The sequence below is a fragment of the Theropithecus gelada genome, chromosome 5 (assembly GCF_003255815.1).
Source record: "Theropithecus gelada isolate Dixy chromosome 5, Tgel_1.0, whole genome shotgun sequence".
NCBI classification, from domain to species: Eukaryota; Metazoa; Chordata; class Mammalia; order Primates; family Cercopithecidae; genus Theropithecus; species Theropithecus gelada.
Window position 1 is genome coordinate 181,618,914 of NC_037672.1, and position 19,304 is coordinate 181,638,217.

At 40.2% G+C, this 19,304-nt stretch overlaps 1 protein-coding gene across 3 annotated transcripts in view; it reads right to left on the reverse strand.

The window, feature by feature from the left end:
* CENPU (centromere protein U) overlaps window positions 1-19,304 on the reverse strand; it is a 44,500-nt gene that overhangs the window by 10,921 nt on the left and 14,275 nt on the right. For all 3 annotated transcript variants that reach the window (XR_003119379.1, XM_025384646.1, XM_025384647.1), the window contains exons 5-8: window positions 16,377-16,437; window positions 15,638-15,874; window positions 12,196-12,265; window positions 5,613-5,721 (exon numbers count right to left, since the gene is read on the reverse strand). Coding sequence is in view for 2 of the 3 variants with exons in the window: in XM_025384646.1 (XP_025240431.1) it covers window positions 5,613-5,721; window positions 12,196-12,265; window positions 15,638-15,874; window positions 16,377-16,437 (477 nt within the window). In the remaining variant the exon portion in view is untranslated. The remainder of the gene's footprint in view (window positions 1-5,612; window positions 5,722-12,195; window positions 12,266-15,637; window positions 15,875-16,376; window positions 16,438-19,304) is intronic.

Consider the following 19,304-nt stretch of genomic DNA (forward strand, 5'->3'; position numbering starts at 1 on the left):
ACCATCTAAGTTGGTGTAAGTACACTCTACGTTAACACAATGACAAAACTGCCTAAGGATGCAGTTCTCAGAACACATCCCTGTTGTTAAGTGACATGAATGGGTATTCATATGACTGAATATGATTCCACCTTAAAAAGTAAATTCTGACACATACTATGACATGGGTGAGCCTTGAGGACACCATGCTGAGTGAAATAAGACAGTCACAAAAGGACAAATATTGTATGATTCCACTCATATGAGGTACCCAGAGCAGTTAGATTTACAGAGACAAAGTAGAATAGTGATTGCTGGGGGAGGGAGGAATGAGGAGTCATTGCTCAAATGGGTACAAAGCTACCGTTTCATAAGGCTTTAGTTCCAGAGATGGGTTGCTTAACAAAGTGCACACAGTTAACACACAATAAAGAGAAAATATTTCTACACTTCACACCTATCACAATGGCTAAAATAAAAATTAGTGAGAACACCAAATGCTGGCAAGGATGCAGAGAATCTGGATCATACACTGTGGAAAACAGTCTGTCCCTTACAAAACTGAACATGCAATTACCATATAACCCAACAACTGCACTCTTGGGCATTTATCCCAGAGAAATGGAAGCTCAGGTTCAAACAAAAAAATGTATACAAATGTTCACAGCACTGTGTGTGTAACAGCCCAAAACTAGAAACAACCCAAATTCCTTCAATGGGTGAATGTCAAACCATGGTATATCCATACCATGGAAGCTACCTAGCAATGTAGTGGAATGGAATCATACAACAGCTTGGATGAATCTCCAAGGTATTATGCTGAGTGGAAAAAAGCCAATCCCAAAAGGTTGCACACTATAGAGTTTCATTTATATAACATTCTTGAAATGATGAAATGACAGAAACGGAGAACAGGTTAGTGGTTTCCAGGGCTTGGGGCTGTGGGTGTAGCTATAAAAGGGCAACATGAGGACAGACGGGGCATGAGAACACAAGAATTCTGGCTGTGATGCAATACACAAACCTATACATATGATAAAATCCCTATATTATTCCTCACAACTGCATGTGATTCTACAATTATCTCAAAAGAAGACATTTAATTAAAAAAAAAATAAAGTTGTAACTTGTTATCACACATTGAACTAAACAAAAAAATTCATAAATAATGAGGTATTTCTATAGATGCATGTTCATAGCAACATTATTCACAACAGCCAACAGGTGGAAGCAACCCAAGTGTCCGCTGATGAATGAATGGGTAAACAGTGAATGGAGGAATGGTCATCTGTGTACACACAAACACAGCCTTAACAAAGAAGGAAATTCTGATGTATGCCATCACACAGATGAGCCTTGAAGACATGCTAAGTGAAATAAGTCAGTCACAAAAAGACAAATACTGGATGGTTCCATTTATGTGAAGTATTCGAAGTAGTCAAATTCATAGAAACAGAAAGTAGAAGGGTGGTTGCCAAGCACTAGAGATGGGGTGAAGAATAGAACATTGTGATTTAATGGGTACAGAATGTCAGTTGTGCAAGATAAAGAAGTTCTGGAGACTGGTAGCACAACAACATGAATATACTTAACGCTACTGACCTGTGCACTTAAAAACACTTAATGGCAAATTTTATGTTATGTGTATTTTAGCACAATTAAAAATTTACATAAGTCCCACTTAAAAAAAAAAAGAATTTCTAATGCAATATAAATATCAAATCATTATTTTCAGATGTTAGAATATTTTTTAAATATAGCCAGTCATCATGGCACATGCTTGTAATCTCAACTACTCTGAAGGCTGAGGTGGGAGGATCCCCTAAACCCAGGAGTTGGAGACCAGCCTGGGCAACACAGTGAGACCCCATCTAAAGAAATTTTTTTTTTTTTTTTTTTTTTTTTTAAATAAGAAAAGCTGGTCAGGCCTCTCCGCATATGGCTTGTAATGATAAATCGATAGATTCTTTCAACTACAAAGGTGATGGTCTACACAAGACAGCTCTTCCAAATTCTAGCAACTTAAACATCTGGCAAAATTCAATTAATTGAATCAGCTATAGAATATTCTAAGCGTTTGTAATGTTGCATTTCATGACATACTTCCCTACTTATACATAAACTGCTTATCGTCAGTTTATACTGATATAACAGTGAAGCTATTCAGGTCTGAGTGCTAGGTACAGGATATTAAAAACAGACCCTTAAATAGTTGTTGACTTAATTTTGAAAGAGTGAAGTGTTTCACGTGGCTGAGAACACCACATTGTCAAGGAAACAAAATGAGATCAGTGATTCACCAGAATTCTTATTTGGTATGACAAAAATACAAAGTTGTACTACAATGTTATATAAGTCTAAGAAAAATACTATGCCTCTTCTAAATCATTTCTTATATCAAGAACTTACTACCCACTGCAGCAACTCAGACCTCTGTCCCTGTGTCCTTACTACCCACTGGGTAGTAAGTTCTTGACATAAGAAATGATTTAGAAGGGGACAATGCCATTTTCCCTAAAACATCAGAAATCTATAATAAGCTTCCTATAAGAGATTTGTGAATAGGAAAAGGATAACACAAGCAAGATGGTCTTGGGTGTGTTAACTGTGCTAGTTTTAACAGGAAACTGGCTCTGGAATATACAGAAGAGTAAAACAGGTACTTCCCACAATGATGATGATGAATTGGCATGACAGGCTGGCTCCTTTCCCCAAGCTCACCCAGAACTACAGAGGGAATACCACAGAGAAAATGGAGAAAGCTGTGAAAACCCTGAGGGTGAGGTCATGTAGAGAGGATGACTGCTGTGAGGAGTGGCGCTGTGGCCAGGGCAGGAATAGACAGCTGTGGGAAACTGACTCCTGCCTCTTCCCATCACCGATCTCATCAACAGTGTGCCTGCTCCACCCCCGCTCCCCTGCCCCCTGCAGCAACTTAGACCTCGGTCCCTGTGTCCTCATCAAGACTGAAACTGGGGTTGGACTTGGGCCTAGAGAAAAACATGGGAGGCTGACTGACTTTGGGCAGCTGTTTCCTCACCCTTCCCCGGTCAAACCCCCATGCTGGAGAATGATGACCCACAGAGTCCATCTTTTCTTCCTGCTGCTCCTCTCTGGAGGGTGAGGAGTGAAGTACTGACCTGACAGGCTGTTCTGTGAGATGAGTAGCTGAGGCTGCCCACCCTAGGGCTTACCCCACCCCCTGCACTCACAGGCACTAACAGAGACTGGAGTTTGGCCTTCTTCTGTACATACTGTCTGACAGAAAGGGACAGGCCCAGGGGAAAATAAACTCAGAGACTGGAATAACAAGATGCTGGAGGAACCCAACCATTTCAAAAGGAAAACACATATTATATCCGAAACCTTACCAGAGCAGGTATTTTAGAATAGCTGATCCAATAATTTGAAATTAGCCCAACAGATATTCTAAGGAAGATATTAGCAGCATAAAAACACGAATACAAGACACAAAAAAAGCAGCAGAAATAGCTGGACATGATGGCTCACACCTGTAATCCCAGCACTTTGGGAGGCAACAGTGGGTGGATCACTTGAGGTCAGGAGTTACAGACCAGACTGGCCAACATGGTGAAACCCCGTCTCTACTAAAAATACAAAAAATTAACTGGGTGTGGTGGTGGGTGCCTGTAATCCCAGCTACTAGGGAGGCTGAGGCAGGTGAACTGCTTGAACCTGGGAGGTAAAGGTTGCAGGGACTGAGATTGCCCCACAGCACTCTAGCCTGGGTGACAGAGTGAGACTCCATCTCAAAAAAAAAAGCAACAAAACAGAAAACAAAAAACAAATATAATAGAGAACTCAACAGATGGGACAAATGGCAGACTGGATATTTCTAAGAATAAATTAGAAAATCTAATTTCTTAGATTGAGGAAATCTCCCAGTGAATGAAGCAAAGGATAATAAGATAACAAAAAAGAAAATTAGGATAAAAATATTTTAAATTCTTAGAATTAAAAAAAGTAATTTGTTCAGCAGCAATAGATTAAAAAAAAATTTTTTTAAACCTTGGAATGAAAAGGTCAGGCTCAATATAGTGAAATTTAAGAATATCAAAGAAACAAAATAACAGTTGAGAGAGCTAAACAACAGATCACATTCAAAGAAATAAGAATTAGATAGACATCAAATTTTCCAAAAGCAACACTCGATGTAAAAGAATATAAAGTTTCCAAAGTATTTAAGAAAATAATTTAGAACATAAAATATTATATCCAGCTAAGCTGTCATTCAAATTCAAGGGTATAATAAAAATAATGAGAAGGTTTAGAAGTTTTACAACATAAAGAGCCACACTGTGGTGCTGGATGAAATATTTAAATAAGAGAAAATACTTATCTACAGGATATTGCAAGAAAATATCTGAGATAAAAGTGATCAAATACCTAAGTAAATTTTGTTATTGTCTTAAAAACAGAGACAAACACACACAACAGAAGGGGAAATTCTATCTACCTTAATTTAGAATTAAAGGTGGTGAGTTATAAATACAATTTTTTTAAGTTAAAAAAAATTCAGAACATCAAAAAGTAGAATAAAAAAGTTAAAGAAGTAACAATATATTAACATATTGTTCAAGATATATCAATAATTACAATAAATGCTAATGGACTAAACTCGAGTTGAAATTCAAAGACTGATACACTGGATTTAAAAAGATGAATAAAGAAATAAAAATTTAAGGTAGCAAAAAGGTTGGAAGTAAAAGAAATTAAAAAGAATGTAAAATCTGGCCAGGCGCAGTGGCTCACGTCTATAATCCCAGCACTTTGGAAGGCCAAGGTGGGCAGATCACGAAGTCAGGAGATCGAGACCATCCTAGCCAACATGGTGAAACCCTGTCTCTACTAAAAATGCAAAAATTAGCTGGGCATGTTGGCACACACCTGTAGTCCCAGCTACTTAGGAGGCTGAGGCAGGAGAATTGCTTGAACCTGGGAGGTGGAGGTTGCAGTGAGCCGAGATCTCACCACTGTACTCCAGCCTGAGGACAGATCGAGACTCCATCTCAAACAAACAAAAAAAAATCTGGCAAATGCTAGCAAAAGAAAACTATGATGCATATTAGTATCAGGTAAAATAAATTTTAAGACAAAGTATGTTTAGGAATAGAGTGCGTGACCAACTAAAATGTTCAGTCTGCAAGACAGAGCAATTTTACACACGATTTTCCTAATAGTCTCTAAACATATACAGCACAAATGAATAGAAGTACCAAGAAATACTGAACATAGATCCAATAATTAGAGTCTATCTAGATCCAATGATTAGAAATTGCACACAGATCATGTACCAGGTCATAAAGAAAGCCTCAAAATTTAAAAAAAAAAAAAAAAAAAAAAAAAAAAAAAATCACCAGACCATGATCTTTGACCACAACATATTTAAGATAGAAGGTTAATACACAAATATAAATTTAAAAGTCTACATATTTGGGACATTTAAAAACATATGAATTCTTCAAAGAATTAAAGAAACAATTATAATAAACGTAAAAATATCTAAAACAATGACAATGAAAATAGTACATAACAAAAACTGTATGATGAGCAAAAACAGTGCTTCAAGGGAAATTCATCAGGTAAATATACCACATCATCAAAAGACTTACTTATGCTCTAGGTGGGTTTTCTCAAATTCAGGCAAAACAATATTCAACTCTTTGATGTCACTGGTTTTCATTCCTTCTAGACACCAAACGTCCACAGTGTCAGAAGTATCTAGAATATTAAGATAAGTTAATATGCTGGTTATTCATATTTTGGCTGTAGGTCCAGGGTTCTGAAAGCCTGCCACAAAAATAGTCTCACCAAATTGTAAAAGATAGCTACAGCTGAACAATCAGACAGGAGGCGCCGTACTCACTTCTTACCCCTGTGCACAGTCTTGCAAACCCCTACATATACTTTCACTTTAACTGCTATCTTGCTGGTTCTCCTACTTTTGCTAAAGCAACCAAAAGCATTGCTGCCTTTTAATCACCTTACTCTATCTTTATTTAGTAGTGTGCTGTTATTTAACATCACTGGGGATAAGCTCTTCATTGTTAGCTGTATTTTCTGAATTTTAATCTATCTGATAGGCCTTTAATAATCTTGTAGGATACAGCAAGATTATTCAGTGTATTAATTTAAATAATTGTAGTAATATACAGTACTATCCCACACAGGGATCTGAAGACAGATCTTTTTTCTAGTTTGAGCTTCTTTCTTACTAGTCATAAGATCTCAGGCAAGTCAGTTAACCTTCCAGAGACCATTTCCTCAATGATAAATGGAATAAAAGAATGCTCTCCTTTTTATTATGAGGCTCAAGCAAGAAAATATCTGTGAATGCATTTATAAAAACTATAAAATACTATACATCTGTAAGGTGTTATTATCAATTTCCAAAGCATACCTCAATTTTTTTTCTTTAAAAAAATTTTTCTTGAGACAGGGTCTCACTCTGTTGTCCAAGCTGCAGTGCAGTAGCATGCTCAGCACTCATTACAGCCTCGAAGTCCTAGGTTCAAGTGATCCTCCCACCTCAGCCTCCCAAACAGCTGAGACTACACGTGTATGCCACTATGCCTGGCTAGTTCTGAAAATTTTTTGTAAAGGTGGGGTCCCACTATGTTGCCCAGGCTGGTCTTGAACTCCTGGGCTCAAGCAGTCCTCTCACCTCAGCCTCCCAAAGTGCTGGGATTACAGGTGCACCCATCATTCTCGGCCCCCAATTTTCTGTATGTTAACAGAAGCCATTGGCAGGAAAGTCTACTCTTCTTCCATAATTCTTTGTTTAATACTACAAAACTGACAAACATACTGAGAGTTTGTCTCCAGATTCACAATGACCTGAGTGCAACTCTTGGCTCTGGTGGATTAGTAACAGCCACCAATTCTTTCCCACTCTTCCCTACTTCCATTCCCTTGAATCTGGGATAGCCCCCTATAACCGGCTTGATCAACAGAGCATGAAGGAGTGAAAGGCCAGGTCTCAGGGTATCTGCAGCTTCTGCTTTACACCTCCTGCAATGCTCCCTCTTGGACATCAACTGTCACATGAAATTCTGACTACTGAACAACAGGCAAACCCAAGCTAGCCACTTAAAAAGAGGCCACATGCAGGAGGAACAAGGCACCAGATAGATGAAAACAGTCATCTTAGACCTTCCACCCTAGCTCAGCCATTAAACGAACAGAATTGCCCAAAGCAAAACCGTAAGCAAATAAAACGATGGCCATTGTCAATCAGGGGCTGGCAAACTTCAGTGAAGTGCCAGATGGTAACTACTGTTGGCTTCATGGGCCAACTGTTCAACTCTGCCATTGTAGTGTGAAGGCAGCCACAAACAATCCACAGAAGAGTGAATCTGGCTGTGATCCAATAAAAGTTCATTTTCAAAAACAGGCAATGGACTAAATTTGAATTGTAGATATAGATTTTTTTTTTTTTTTGAGACAGAGTTTTGCTTTTGTTGCCCAGGCTGAACTCTGCTTCCCAGGTTCAAGTGATTCGCTTATCTCGCCCTCCCGAGTAGCTGGGATTTACGGGCATGTGCCACCATGCCTGGCTAATTTTTGTATTTTCAGTAGAGACGGGGTTTCACCATGTTGGTCAAGCTGGTCTCGAACTCCTGACCTGAAGTGATCCACCCACCTTGGCCTCCCAAAGTGCTGGGATTACAGGTGTGAGCCACCGTGCCCGGCCTACACATAGTTTTTAGATTAGTAAGTTTTAAGGTAGTTTGTTAGGCATTAATACACCCAAAACACTGGCTGAACCCACTTATGGCTGTGTAAGCTCAGACAAGTTTTTTAACCTAAGACCTCAATTTTCTCACCTGTAAAAATGGGGGAAATAATATCTATACTTCATAGGTTTATTATAAGAATGAGAGAGAAGATAACATTAAACACTCAGTATAATGACTGGCACATAGTAAATACTTTGCTGTCTTTGTTGCTACTAATTTATAAAATAGAAACAGTAGGAACAGAAGTTAGTAAAAAGTATTCCAATAATACTTCCAGACCAGACCCATAACACTCTTACCCACAATTCTGCCACCACCCCAATATACATAAATCCCTACTCACCTAAACTCAGCTCACCATGATTTTTAGAAAAACCAGTAATCTGCAAAAAGTAGTTCTGCATTTTATTTATTTATTTATTGAGACAGAGTCTCGCTTTGCCGCCCAGGCTGGAGTGCAGGGGCACGATCTCAGCTCACTGCCAGCTCTGCCTCCTGGGTTCACGCCATTCTCCTGCCTCAGCCTCCCGAGTAGCTGGGACTACAGGCTCCCGCCACCATGCCCGGCTATTTTTGTATTTTTGGTAGAAACAGGGTTTCACAGTGTTACCCAGGATGGTCTGGATCTCCTGACCTCGTGATCCGCCCGCCTCGGCCTCCCAAAGTGCTGTGATTACAGGCGTGAGCCACTGCACCTGGCCTAGTTCTGCTTTTATAAAAGACACAATATCTAAAGGTCTTATTAGTTTAAATAAAATCTTCCTTAAGCTCTCAGGACCAACAGATTTTTTTTTTTTAAGTTTAATTAAGAACCGTATATCCAAGCTATCTACTCTTACTGAACATAACATTTATTTTGGCATCAGAATTGATCTATGATGAGTTATTTTATACACAACAACATTTATATATGCATAATATAAATATGCATAATAAAAGGGTTGCCCATAGGACCACAGTACAACTTAAGGAGGAGAGCACTGGTCAGGTGCGGTGGCTCACACCTATAATCCCAGCACTTTGGGAGGCTGAGGTGGATAGATCACCTGAGGTCAAGAGTTCAAGACCAGCCTGGCCAATATGGTGAAACCCCCTCTCTATTAAAAAAAAAAAAAAAAAAAAAAATCAATCAAAAAATTAGCCAGGGAGTAGTGGCGGGCGCCTGTAATCCCAACTACTCAGGAGGCTCAGGCAGGAGAATTGCTTGAACCTGGGAGGCAGAGGTTGAAGGAAGCTGAGATTGTGCCACTTCACTGCAGCCTGGGCGACAAGAGCAAAACTCGGTCAAAAAAAAGAGAGAGCATTAATAAGACACTGGAAGCACTCTGCGTACCTGACTCCAATGCCTTCTGAACTTGTGTTTATCATCATATTACTCTTTGTTATAATTTTATTGTACACAAATATATTCCTAAACAATGTGGAGTTTAGAATGTTTTTGACCTTTTTACAATTGCTAATGCACCGGTAAAAGTTCTGCTTTTGTATTCCACTCCATACGTACACAGCAATTTATCTATCAATTCTAATGTGATAAGTTGTTTGCAGTACTTTGCTAGCATGAAAGACAATGCTAAGAGCACTCATACACATGATACACAGACACGTTCAAGAATTCCTCTAGTAAATACACCCACCAGCAACTGCTAGGTTTCAAAGTCTGCATGTTTTTTCAACTTTGCCAGAAATGGCCAAAATTATTTTCAAAGTGCTTATATCTCTTCATATCTGCAGTGATTAAGGATCTCTACTGGCGACATCCTCATTAAATATGGACTCTTGAGAGGCTAAAATATGTGTCAAACTAGGAGATGCAAAGGAGTGTCTCACTGTAGCTGTGAATTTAAATTTCTGTGATTAGGAATGCACTCCCTCCAAATGTTTATTTTACTATTTCCTCTTCTGTAAAAATGTTGGTGTCATCTGCCCATTTTTCTACTAAGTTGTCTTTTCATTGATACTCCTTTATTTTCTCTAAAAATTGTCCAATTTTACCTGTCATATTTAAGACTTCAATTCAGAACTTTTTTTGTGTGCTGCAAGTCAGAGGCAGTCTCATTTCATTTTTCTACAGGGAAAACACTGTCACAGAACCACCTTTCCCCACTGACCAGCAGCCAACATTTTTGTCATACATTCATCAAGTTTCCATATATGCAGGGTCTCTTTTCTGGTCTATCTTTTGGTGTCACGGTCCCTAAGATTAGAATTAAATGTCTGTTAGACCAGGGGTCCCCAAGCCCCCGGTCACAGACCGGTATCAGTTTGTGGCCTGTACACAGCAGGAGGTGAGTGGCAGGGTAGGGGGGCGAGTGAGCATGACCACCCGAGCTCCACCTCCTGTCAGAGTAGTGGTGGCATTAGACTCTCACGGGAGCACAAACCTCATTGTGAACTGCACATGCGAGGGATCTAGGTTGTGAGCTCCTTTTGGGAATCTAACGCCGATGATCTGAGGTGGAACAGTTTTATCCCAAAACCATCTCCAATCCTCGTCCACGCAAAAATTGTCTGCCATGAAACCAGTCCCTGGTGCGAAAAAGTTTGGGGACTGCTATATTAGACCTGCCTATAAAACTATATAGAATTGAGGAGTTTTTGTTAGTTTAATAGAAAAATTTTAAACTAGTGTTTGAATTTGATAGTTATAGGATTATTTCAGTTTTCTTCTTCAAAATCCAGCTTCATTAGCCTTGCATTTTTCTAGATATTTATGTGTTACAATATGGGGGAGAAGAGGATATCCCCTTTTCCTCTATTTTGGCGGGGTGGGTGGATTCACTTTTAAATTTTTGTTTTTAATTGACACATAGTAATTGTACATATTTATGGGTACAGTGTGATGTGTCAATACATATATGTATTGTCTAAAAAATCAAATTAGGGCATTCAGCATATCCATCACCTCATACATTTATCATTTGTTTGTGGTAAGAAGACTAAAAATCCTCTCTTCTAGTTGTTTTGAAATGTGTAACACTGTTAACCACAGTCACCCTACTGTGCAAGAGAACACCTGAATTTATACCTATCTAATTGTAACTTTGTACCCGCTGACCAGCCTCTCCCTCTCCCCGCTCCCCACTAGCCTCCCCTATCTATTTTAAATTTATTCACATGAAGTTGTTCATTATATTCTTAGTAACATTTAAACTGTGCATTTAAACATTTAAACTTCTGGTAGGAGTATAAAATTATGTTATACAACCACTTTGGGAATGCAGTTTGCAAAGTTTGGCAGTTTCTTGTAAAATTAAACATATGCCTACCCTATGACTCAGCAACTTCACTCCTTTTTATTTACCCAAGAGAAATGAAAACATATGTTCACAAAGAAATGTGTATAAAAATGTTCACTGGCTGGTTGCAGTGGCTCACACCTGTAATCCCAGCACTTTGGGAGGCCAAGGCAGGTGGATCATGAGGTCAGGAGATTAAGACCATCCTGGCCAACATGGTGAAACCCCATCTCTACTAAAAATACAAAAAATTAGCCGGGCGTGGTGGTGTGGGCCTGTAGTCTCAGCTACTCAGGAGACTGAGGCAGGAGATTCGCTTGAACCTGGGAGGCGGAAGTTGCAGTGAGCTGAGATCAAGCCACTGCACTCCAGCCTGGCAACAGAGCAAGACTCAGTCTCAACAACAACAACAAAAAAAAGTTCACAGCAGCTTTATTCAAATAGCCAAAACCTGAAAACAACTCAGCTGTCCATCAGTAAGAGACTGGATCAACTGTGGTGTAATCACACAGTGGAATAAGCTCAGTAATAAAAATGATACCAAACAACATAGATGGATTGCAAAAAAACTATGCTGAGTGAAAGAAGCCTTACACAAAAGAGTACACACTATAAGATTCCATCTACACAAAATCCCAGAACAGACAAAACTAATCCATGGCAGAAAAAACATCCCTGAAGCCACTGCCTCCGGAGATATGGGGTGGGGACTGACATGAAAGAGGCATGGGGGAACTTTCTGGAGTAAAGACTTCACATGTTGACAGCGGCTTGAGTTACACATTGTACTGCATGTACATTTTACATTCAAAGAAAAAACTGTAAACACACTGAACTCCAGTTAATCATGTACATACTTAAGTATTCCAGAGGAAGTACTGATGTCTACATTATTTTAAAATGCCTTAAAAACTGGATTAATGGATTAATACTAACTTTACTACCTATCTAATAAAGTAAATAATAAAATGTTAACTGTAAAATCTAAGTAGTGGGTATATGAATATATAAATTTTTTTTCCATCTTAGTTGTATGCTGAAAATTTTCATGACAAAATGTTAGAAAAAAATGTTACTTCAAAGTCACATATTCCTAATTTTTAAAAGTGGCAATTTTATGTACTTACAATTTACAACTATAACAAATTAAGAATAGGGTCTTATTTCTCTCATGAAATTCCTGAACGAGTGACAAAATATAAAACATCATTCTCTACCTGAGCCTACGGCTTTACTTCTTGATTTCTTCTTTTTGCCATGAGACATCTTCCCTTTTTTCTGAGTTTTCTACAAAAAAAAAAAAAAAAAGCATTAAGGTTTTAAGAAGTTTTGTTTCTCTTAAAACATAAGGATTAAGACTGTTACCAAACTGTCATTCAATATTTTAGCTGGGCATAGTGGCTCATGCCTGTAATCCTAGCACTTTGGGAGGCTGAGGCAGGCAGATCACTTGAGGTCAGGAGTTCCAGACCAGCCTGGCCAACATGGTAAAACCCCACCTCTACTAAAAATACAAAAATTGCCAGGGTGTGGTGGCGCACGCCTGTAGTCCCAGCTACTGGGGAGGCTGAGGCAGAAGAACTGCTTGAACCTGGGAGGAGTCAGAGGTTGCAGTGAGCTGAGATTGCACCACTACACTCCAGCCTGGGTGACAGAGCGAGACTCCATCTCAAGAAGAAAAAAAACTTTAGCTATAATTCTCATTTAGTTGTAAAACAGATTAGTTATATAAATTATCTACATTAATATAAGGAAGCATTGCAAACAAAACCATCACAAAATAAGAGCAAATAAAACTTTCAGTTGACTTATAACAATTGTTGCCTTGATGGGAAAGTTGAACTTTTACTTAAGATAATAACATGTGGAATCAGCTCAAATTTCTGTTCCAGCTACGGTGAAGTAACAGCTTCCAAACTAGCTCTCTTGCCATAAACAACCATAAAATGGGGGAAAAGGGGTGGCAATTTTATTCAGGCATTGGACAATAGGCAATACAAGACTGAGTTCCAGGAGAAAGGGGAAACTTGGAAGGTGAACCCTATGACTACCACCCCCACTCCACGCACAGAGTTTCTAAATGGGGTATAGTGAGCTGAAGTCTAAGCAGGGCATGACCATCCTACCCAGCTGAGAGGCACTTGGAATAAGCTGCTCAGGAGAGTACAGGTGCCTGTGGAACGGGGGTCCTAAGAGGCCTTGTCTAAGTACCGCCCATGTGCCGGGTGAGACCACATAAAGCCTACCAGAAAACGCTATCGTGAGGATAACAACATAGTTGATAATGAAGGGCAAGCAGCATTGGGGGCACAGGACAAGGTAAATGTACGTGGGAAAGAGACAACTCACGGCTCATCAGAAACCATGGAGACCAGAAGACAACAGAATGGTATAAAGAGCTGGGGAATAAATCTGTCTACTCAGAATTCCACAGCCAGTGAAATATCCTTCAAAAACAGAGTTGAAATAAAAACACTTTCAGATAAACAAAATCTGAGAGAATTTGTCACCAGTAGACCTGCCATGAAAGAAATGCTAGAAGATATTCTGTAGGCTGATGGAAAAGGTAACAGATGGAAACTAGTATCTATAGGCAGGCAATCAGTGAACTGGAGAGAGGAACTGGTAGAAGACTACAGAGCTGCTGCTTCTCGTATTTTTTTTTAAAAAAACAACTCTTTCAAGCAGAAATGACAATACTGTAAGGTTAGATTTGTAACACAGAAGTAAAACAAGACAAAACAGCACAGAGGATGGGGATGGATAAATAGAATTATACATAATATTGTTACATAATTACATTTATGTAGTGGGAGGTAGTTAATTGTCAAGTAGAATGTACGAAGTGATAACACACTGATTCTAAATAGACTTTGCTAATTTAAGGATGTACATTTTTAACCCAAGAGCAACCACTGAAAAAAATTTAAAAAGGTATAGCTAAGAAGTCAATAGAGAAAATAAAATAGAATACAAAAACAATGTTCAACTAATCCAAAATGAGTTCTAAGAGAGACAGAAAACAGGAGCAAATGGAAAACAGAGTATGGTAGATGTGAACCTCACCATATTTAAAATTACATCAAAAGTCAATGGACTTTTAGCAGAAGTTAAAAAAAATACCTCCTCTAAGTAACTGATAGATCAAGCAGACCATCCCCCATCACCAAAAACAAGAGTAAGGAGACAAAATCTCTGAACTACACTTGACCTCAACTGACATTTACAGAACACAACTGCAAATTCAAGTGCACATGGGATGTTCACCAAAACAGATCAACAACAGAGATCATAGTTTGCTTCAATTTGTGTAAAGACAAGAAATAAAAATAAGAATATACATTCATACTTGTTTACATGTACAAAAGGAAATTTGAAAGATATATAAGAAAGTATAAGGTTACCTGTGTGTATGTTTAGCAGGTGGAAAGGTGAAGAAGACAGGGTAGCAGGGACAATTTACTATACTTCAAAAAGTTTTCAAACATGAGCATAAATTATTTATTCAATTAAGCCCAAATGAATTAATCACATATTAAGAACTTGCCAAAAGATACTATATGTCAAGAATTTTAGAACCAATAAGACCCAGAATTCTTTGTTTTTTGAGACTGAGTCTCACTCTATTGCCCAGTACAGTGGCACAGTCTCAGCTCACTCCAACCTCCGCCTCCTGGGTTCAAGTTGATTCTCCTGCTACAACCTTCTGAGTAGCTGGGATTACAGGCATGCACCACCACACCCGGCTAATTTTTGTATTTTTAGTAGAGAAGGGGTTTTGCCATGTTGGCCAGGCTGGTCTCGAACTCCTGACCTCAGGTGATCCGCATGCCTTGGCCTCCCAAAGTGGTAGGATTACAGGCATGAGCCACCGCGCCTGACCTAAGACCCAGAATTCTTATCAGTAGTTTTTTTCTAAGGAAATGATCTAAGGAATGCACGAATATTTAGCTACAACAAAATTCATCAAAGCACTTATAATTTTTTAAATAGCAATTCTTCATTAGTAAGAGATTAACTATGGCATGCCATGAATGGAATGTTACGCATTGTTGAATACTTAATAACAAGTATATGATCTCAGGGTAATTAAAGCTCACTGAAAGGACTGAACAGCATAGACCAAAAGACGTGGTTATTTTGGGTTATGGAATTATAGGTGATTTTATCTTGTTTTCCATGCCTTCTAGTTGTTTTTTTTTTTTTCTTCTTTTTAAGATGGAGTCTTGCTCTGTCACCCAGGCTGGAGTGCAATGGTGCAATCTCAGCTTACTGCAACCTCCGCTGCCTGGACTCAAGCGATTCTCCTGCCTCAGCCTCCTGAGTAGCTAGGATTACAGACATGCGCCACTGCATCCAGCTAATTTTTGTACTTTTAGTAGAGACAGGGTTTCACCATGTTGCCCAGGCTGGTCTTGAACTCCTGACCTCAGGTGATCCCCCTGCCTCGGTCTCCCAAAGTGCTGGGATTACAGGCGTGAGCCACTGCACCCGGCCATACCATCTAGATTTTCTAAAACAAACATTTTTATTACATTAAGGAAAATATAAAATTTATCTTTGAAAAGATATGAAGGAAAGAGAAAATGCTTCATTTTCTTCCCCAAAATTTTTCAATAAACCTTTTTTGCTCTCCTTGGGGATGGCTGACATTCTTACCGATTGACTTTCTAGTGCCAAGTTCTCTTTTTCAACAGAGGGCTGGGCACTAAGGGGTCCTGTCTTTTTAGAAGTGACCGACTCAGCTGGTTTCTCTGAAAGTACTGAAGACGCTGTAGTTGGAATAACCTCATGACGCTGTGTATTTGTTTTCTCTGCTGATTTAACTTTTCTTCTTGTATCACTTCCTTCAGTGCTTTCAGAGTCATCACTAATGGGCTTGAGCTTTCTTCCTGGCTGTGTAAAAGAAAAAAACAGCAGTACTTATTTAGAAAATAGAAATGCTTATAATTCTTACTGTAATAGTAGAAAACCATATATACAGTCCACATTACTCACTTCTAAACTTCAAAACTGAACATAATAGGAAGACAGCAACATAATTAATGGATAGGACAGGAAACCTAAATCAAAGGTTACAATAAACACTCCCAACAATTCCCTCTGCCTTTTAAAATCACGACCTAACCACAGTACAAGAATGCTATGAAAATTGACAAAGTACACAGAGATGTGAGACCTCTTTAATGAAAAACACTTCAGATAACAAAAATATTTTGCTTTTTACTATAAAAGTATATTCTAAAAATAGAACTTTATGAAAAATGTTGCTATGGAATATTTTCTCTATTTGCATCCAATCTAAAGAGGAAATGAAATATTTTACAGAACATTTTCTATTTGAATCCAATCAAACTATATTACAAATTAAAATAGAAGAGCGAATACTCCTACATACCTTTTTTGCACTAATTTTTACAGATTCGATTGCACTTGCTTCATTTCCAGAAGTGTCTGAACTGTAAAAAGTACAAGTCATCAATATCTTGTACACATTCCATTTATATTCGCATGTCTTCTCTAACTTGCTCATCCAACACGAAAACAGACTCAATTTAGTGAGGAAATATCCTACTTGTCACATACAAGCCTGCCATGTTCCCAGGTTTACTGCTGCCTCCCACATCTTCCCATACCCAGGCCACATGAGTTTATCCCAGGCAAGCAAGTAACCTGTTCCATTACTGCAGCACCTGTGGTGATGTCTGAGAACTGCACTTTTCTCCAAGTTACCAGTCCCAGGCATATGGGCCATCATTTGTACTAAAAGCTAATCCACTAGGCCCATCCTTAGGTGATAGAAAAGGGAACACCTTTTATCCTTTAAAAAGGAAAAAAATAGTCCTAACTTCTGATGGGATATGAAAATTCATCTTTTCATTCTGTTCAATACAACAAATTTATTTAACACCAACCTCAAAATACAAAGTACAGTGAATAAAATTACTTCAAAATTGAGAGGTTTTCCTTCAAAGGGTTCACTGTCTAGTAGGAAGGCCAAAGATAGTGCAGAGTGATGACCTGGCAAGCACCTGACAGAGAAGATGATGTGGAGACACAGCTTGGGTATTAGGAAAGGCATCACAGTTATGACACTTGGCGGTGACTGGTAAAAAACTTTTTTCAGGAAAACAAGTGTGGAGAAGGACATCTAAAGCAGATGGAAAAGTTAATGTAAAAGCATGGTGGTGTAAAACAGCCTGGCACGTTCAAGAAACGTGCAACAGAGCACGGATAAAATGTATTTTCTAAGAGAAGATAACAAACGCTCGGGAAAAGCCAAAGGCTATGACTGAAGGGCTGCAGGGTACCCACATGGGCATGCTGCATGGATCTCCTATGGTCAGCGCCAGCCTCCAGCTGCAGCATCTTCTAGATCCACTGCAGCACCTTCTGGATCCACTGCAGCATCTGGGCAGAGGCTATAGCTGTGGGCAGTCTCTAGCCAACAAGTAAGCACAGCGAGGGTCTGGGGCCTCGACGTTTCTGCCTGATACAGGTCAGGCCTCCTTTTAACAGCCCTCACTCCTCCAGAGCTCCGCAGTGGCTTGTTCAGAACCGTAGGCACTGCAGTGCAATTTGAGGCCATCTCTGCCCCATCCTGCTTATTCCAACTTTACCCTTCACAGATATCACTAATAAACCCCTTCCATTCCTAACTGCCTCAGTGTCTACTCACCCAAGGATCCCAACTGGCACAGGGGCCCTCTATGCCATGCATACAGACAAAGGAGAGCCCTAACAGGACGTGGACGTAGGAGTAAGACGAGACTGGGGTTTCAAAAGATCACTCTGGAAGGTGTATGGGAAGGTAGGCCAGAGGGAGCTGGCACGAGAGATAAAAACACCAGACAGGAAACTACCGCAGGAATGCTGGTAAGAGTGAAGTCCCCAAACCATGGCAGCCACAGGGAGGTGGCAGGGGTGTGGAAAGGAAAAACGGATTCTCAAGGCAGTCACAGGCCAGAAAAATAGGACTGGCCAGACAGAACATACCAGGACTGATTCCCAGATTGCTGGATTGGAGGGGACTGGGTGAATGGCAAGACTATTAACCTAGAGAATACCAAAAGAGTTCACTGACACTAGATGAGAAGGAAAAGGAGCTCAGTTTTGCCTTTGTTGAGTGAGGTGCCTATGGGCATCTAGAGAAATATGGCCAATGTGCAAGACATCTTGGAACTCAGGAGAGGGTCTGGACAAGAGACAAACTTAAGAAACGGTGGCGGCCGGGCGCGGTGGCTCAAGCCTGTAATCCCAGCACTTTGGGAGGCCGAGACGGGCGGATCACGAGGTCAGAAGATCGAGACCATCCTGGCTAACACGGTGAAACCCCGTCTCTATTAAGAAATACAAAAAACTAGCCGGGCGAGGTGGCGGGCGCCTGTAGTCCCAGCTACTCGGGAGGCTGAGGCAGGAGAATGGCGTGAACCCGGGAGGCGGAGCTTGCAGTGAGCTGAGATCCGGCCACTGCACTCCAGCCTGGGTGACAGAGCGAGACTCCGTCTCAAAAAAAAAAAAAAAAAAAAGAAACGGTGGCACACAGGTAGTTAAAACCATGAGCGTGAACTGGGGTTGGATGGAGAAGAGAGGGCCAGAGAAGAGAGGGCTGAGAACAGAATCACCTACACATAAAGAAAAACAAAAACAGGAGAGGAAACAGCCAGGAGCAAGATGGCTGAACAGAGGGCTCCACTGATTGTCCCCGCAGGAACACAAAGTTTAACAACTATCTATACAAAGGGAGCACCTTCACAGGAAACAAAAGTCAGCTGAGTACTCACAGTGCCTGTTCTTGACTTCCTATCGCTGAAAGAGGCACTGAAGAGGGTAGGAAAGAGTCTACAATCGCTGACGCTACCCCTTCCCCATCTCCGACAGTGGCTGCGTGGCACAGAGAATCCGTGCTCTTAAGGGGAGAGCGCAGTGATTTTGCAGCTTTGCTTTGAAATGAGCGCTGTCCTTTAACAGCGGAAAGCAGAACCAGGCTGAACTAAACTGATGCCCACACACAGAGGGAGCATTTGGACTAGTCCTGGTGTGAGGGGAATTGCCCATCTTAGCAGTGGGAGGTAGAGCTCTGACAAGCCTTGCCACTGTGGGCTAAAGTGCTCTGCGGCCCCACGTGAGCCTGAGGGGCAGTCTAGGCCACAAGGATGGTAACTCCTAGTGCTGAGCTGGGCTTGGAGCCAGTGGACTGTGGGGGCATGAGACCTACTGAGACACCAACCAGTGTGGCTAAGGGTGTGCTGGCATCACCCCTCTCCCAGGCCCAGGCAGCACAGCCCATGGCTCCAAAAGAGACCTCTTTCTTCTGCGAGAGGAG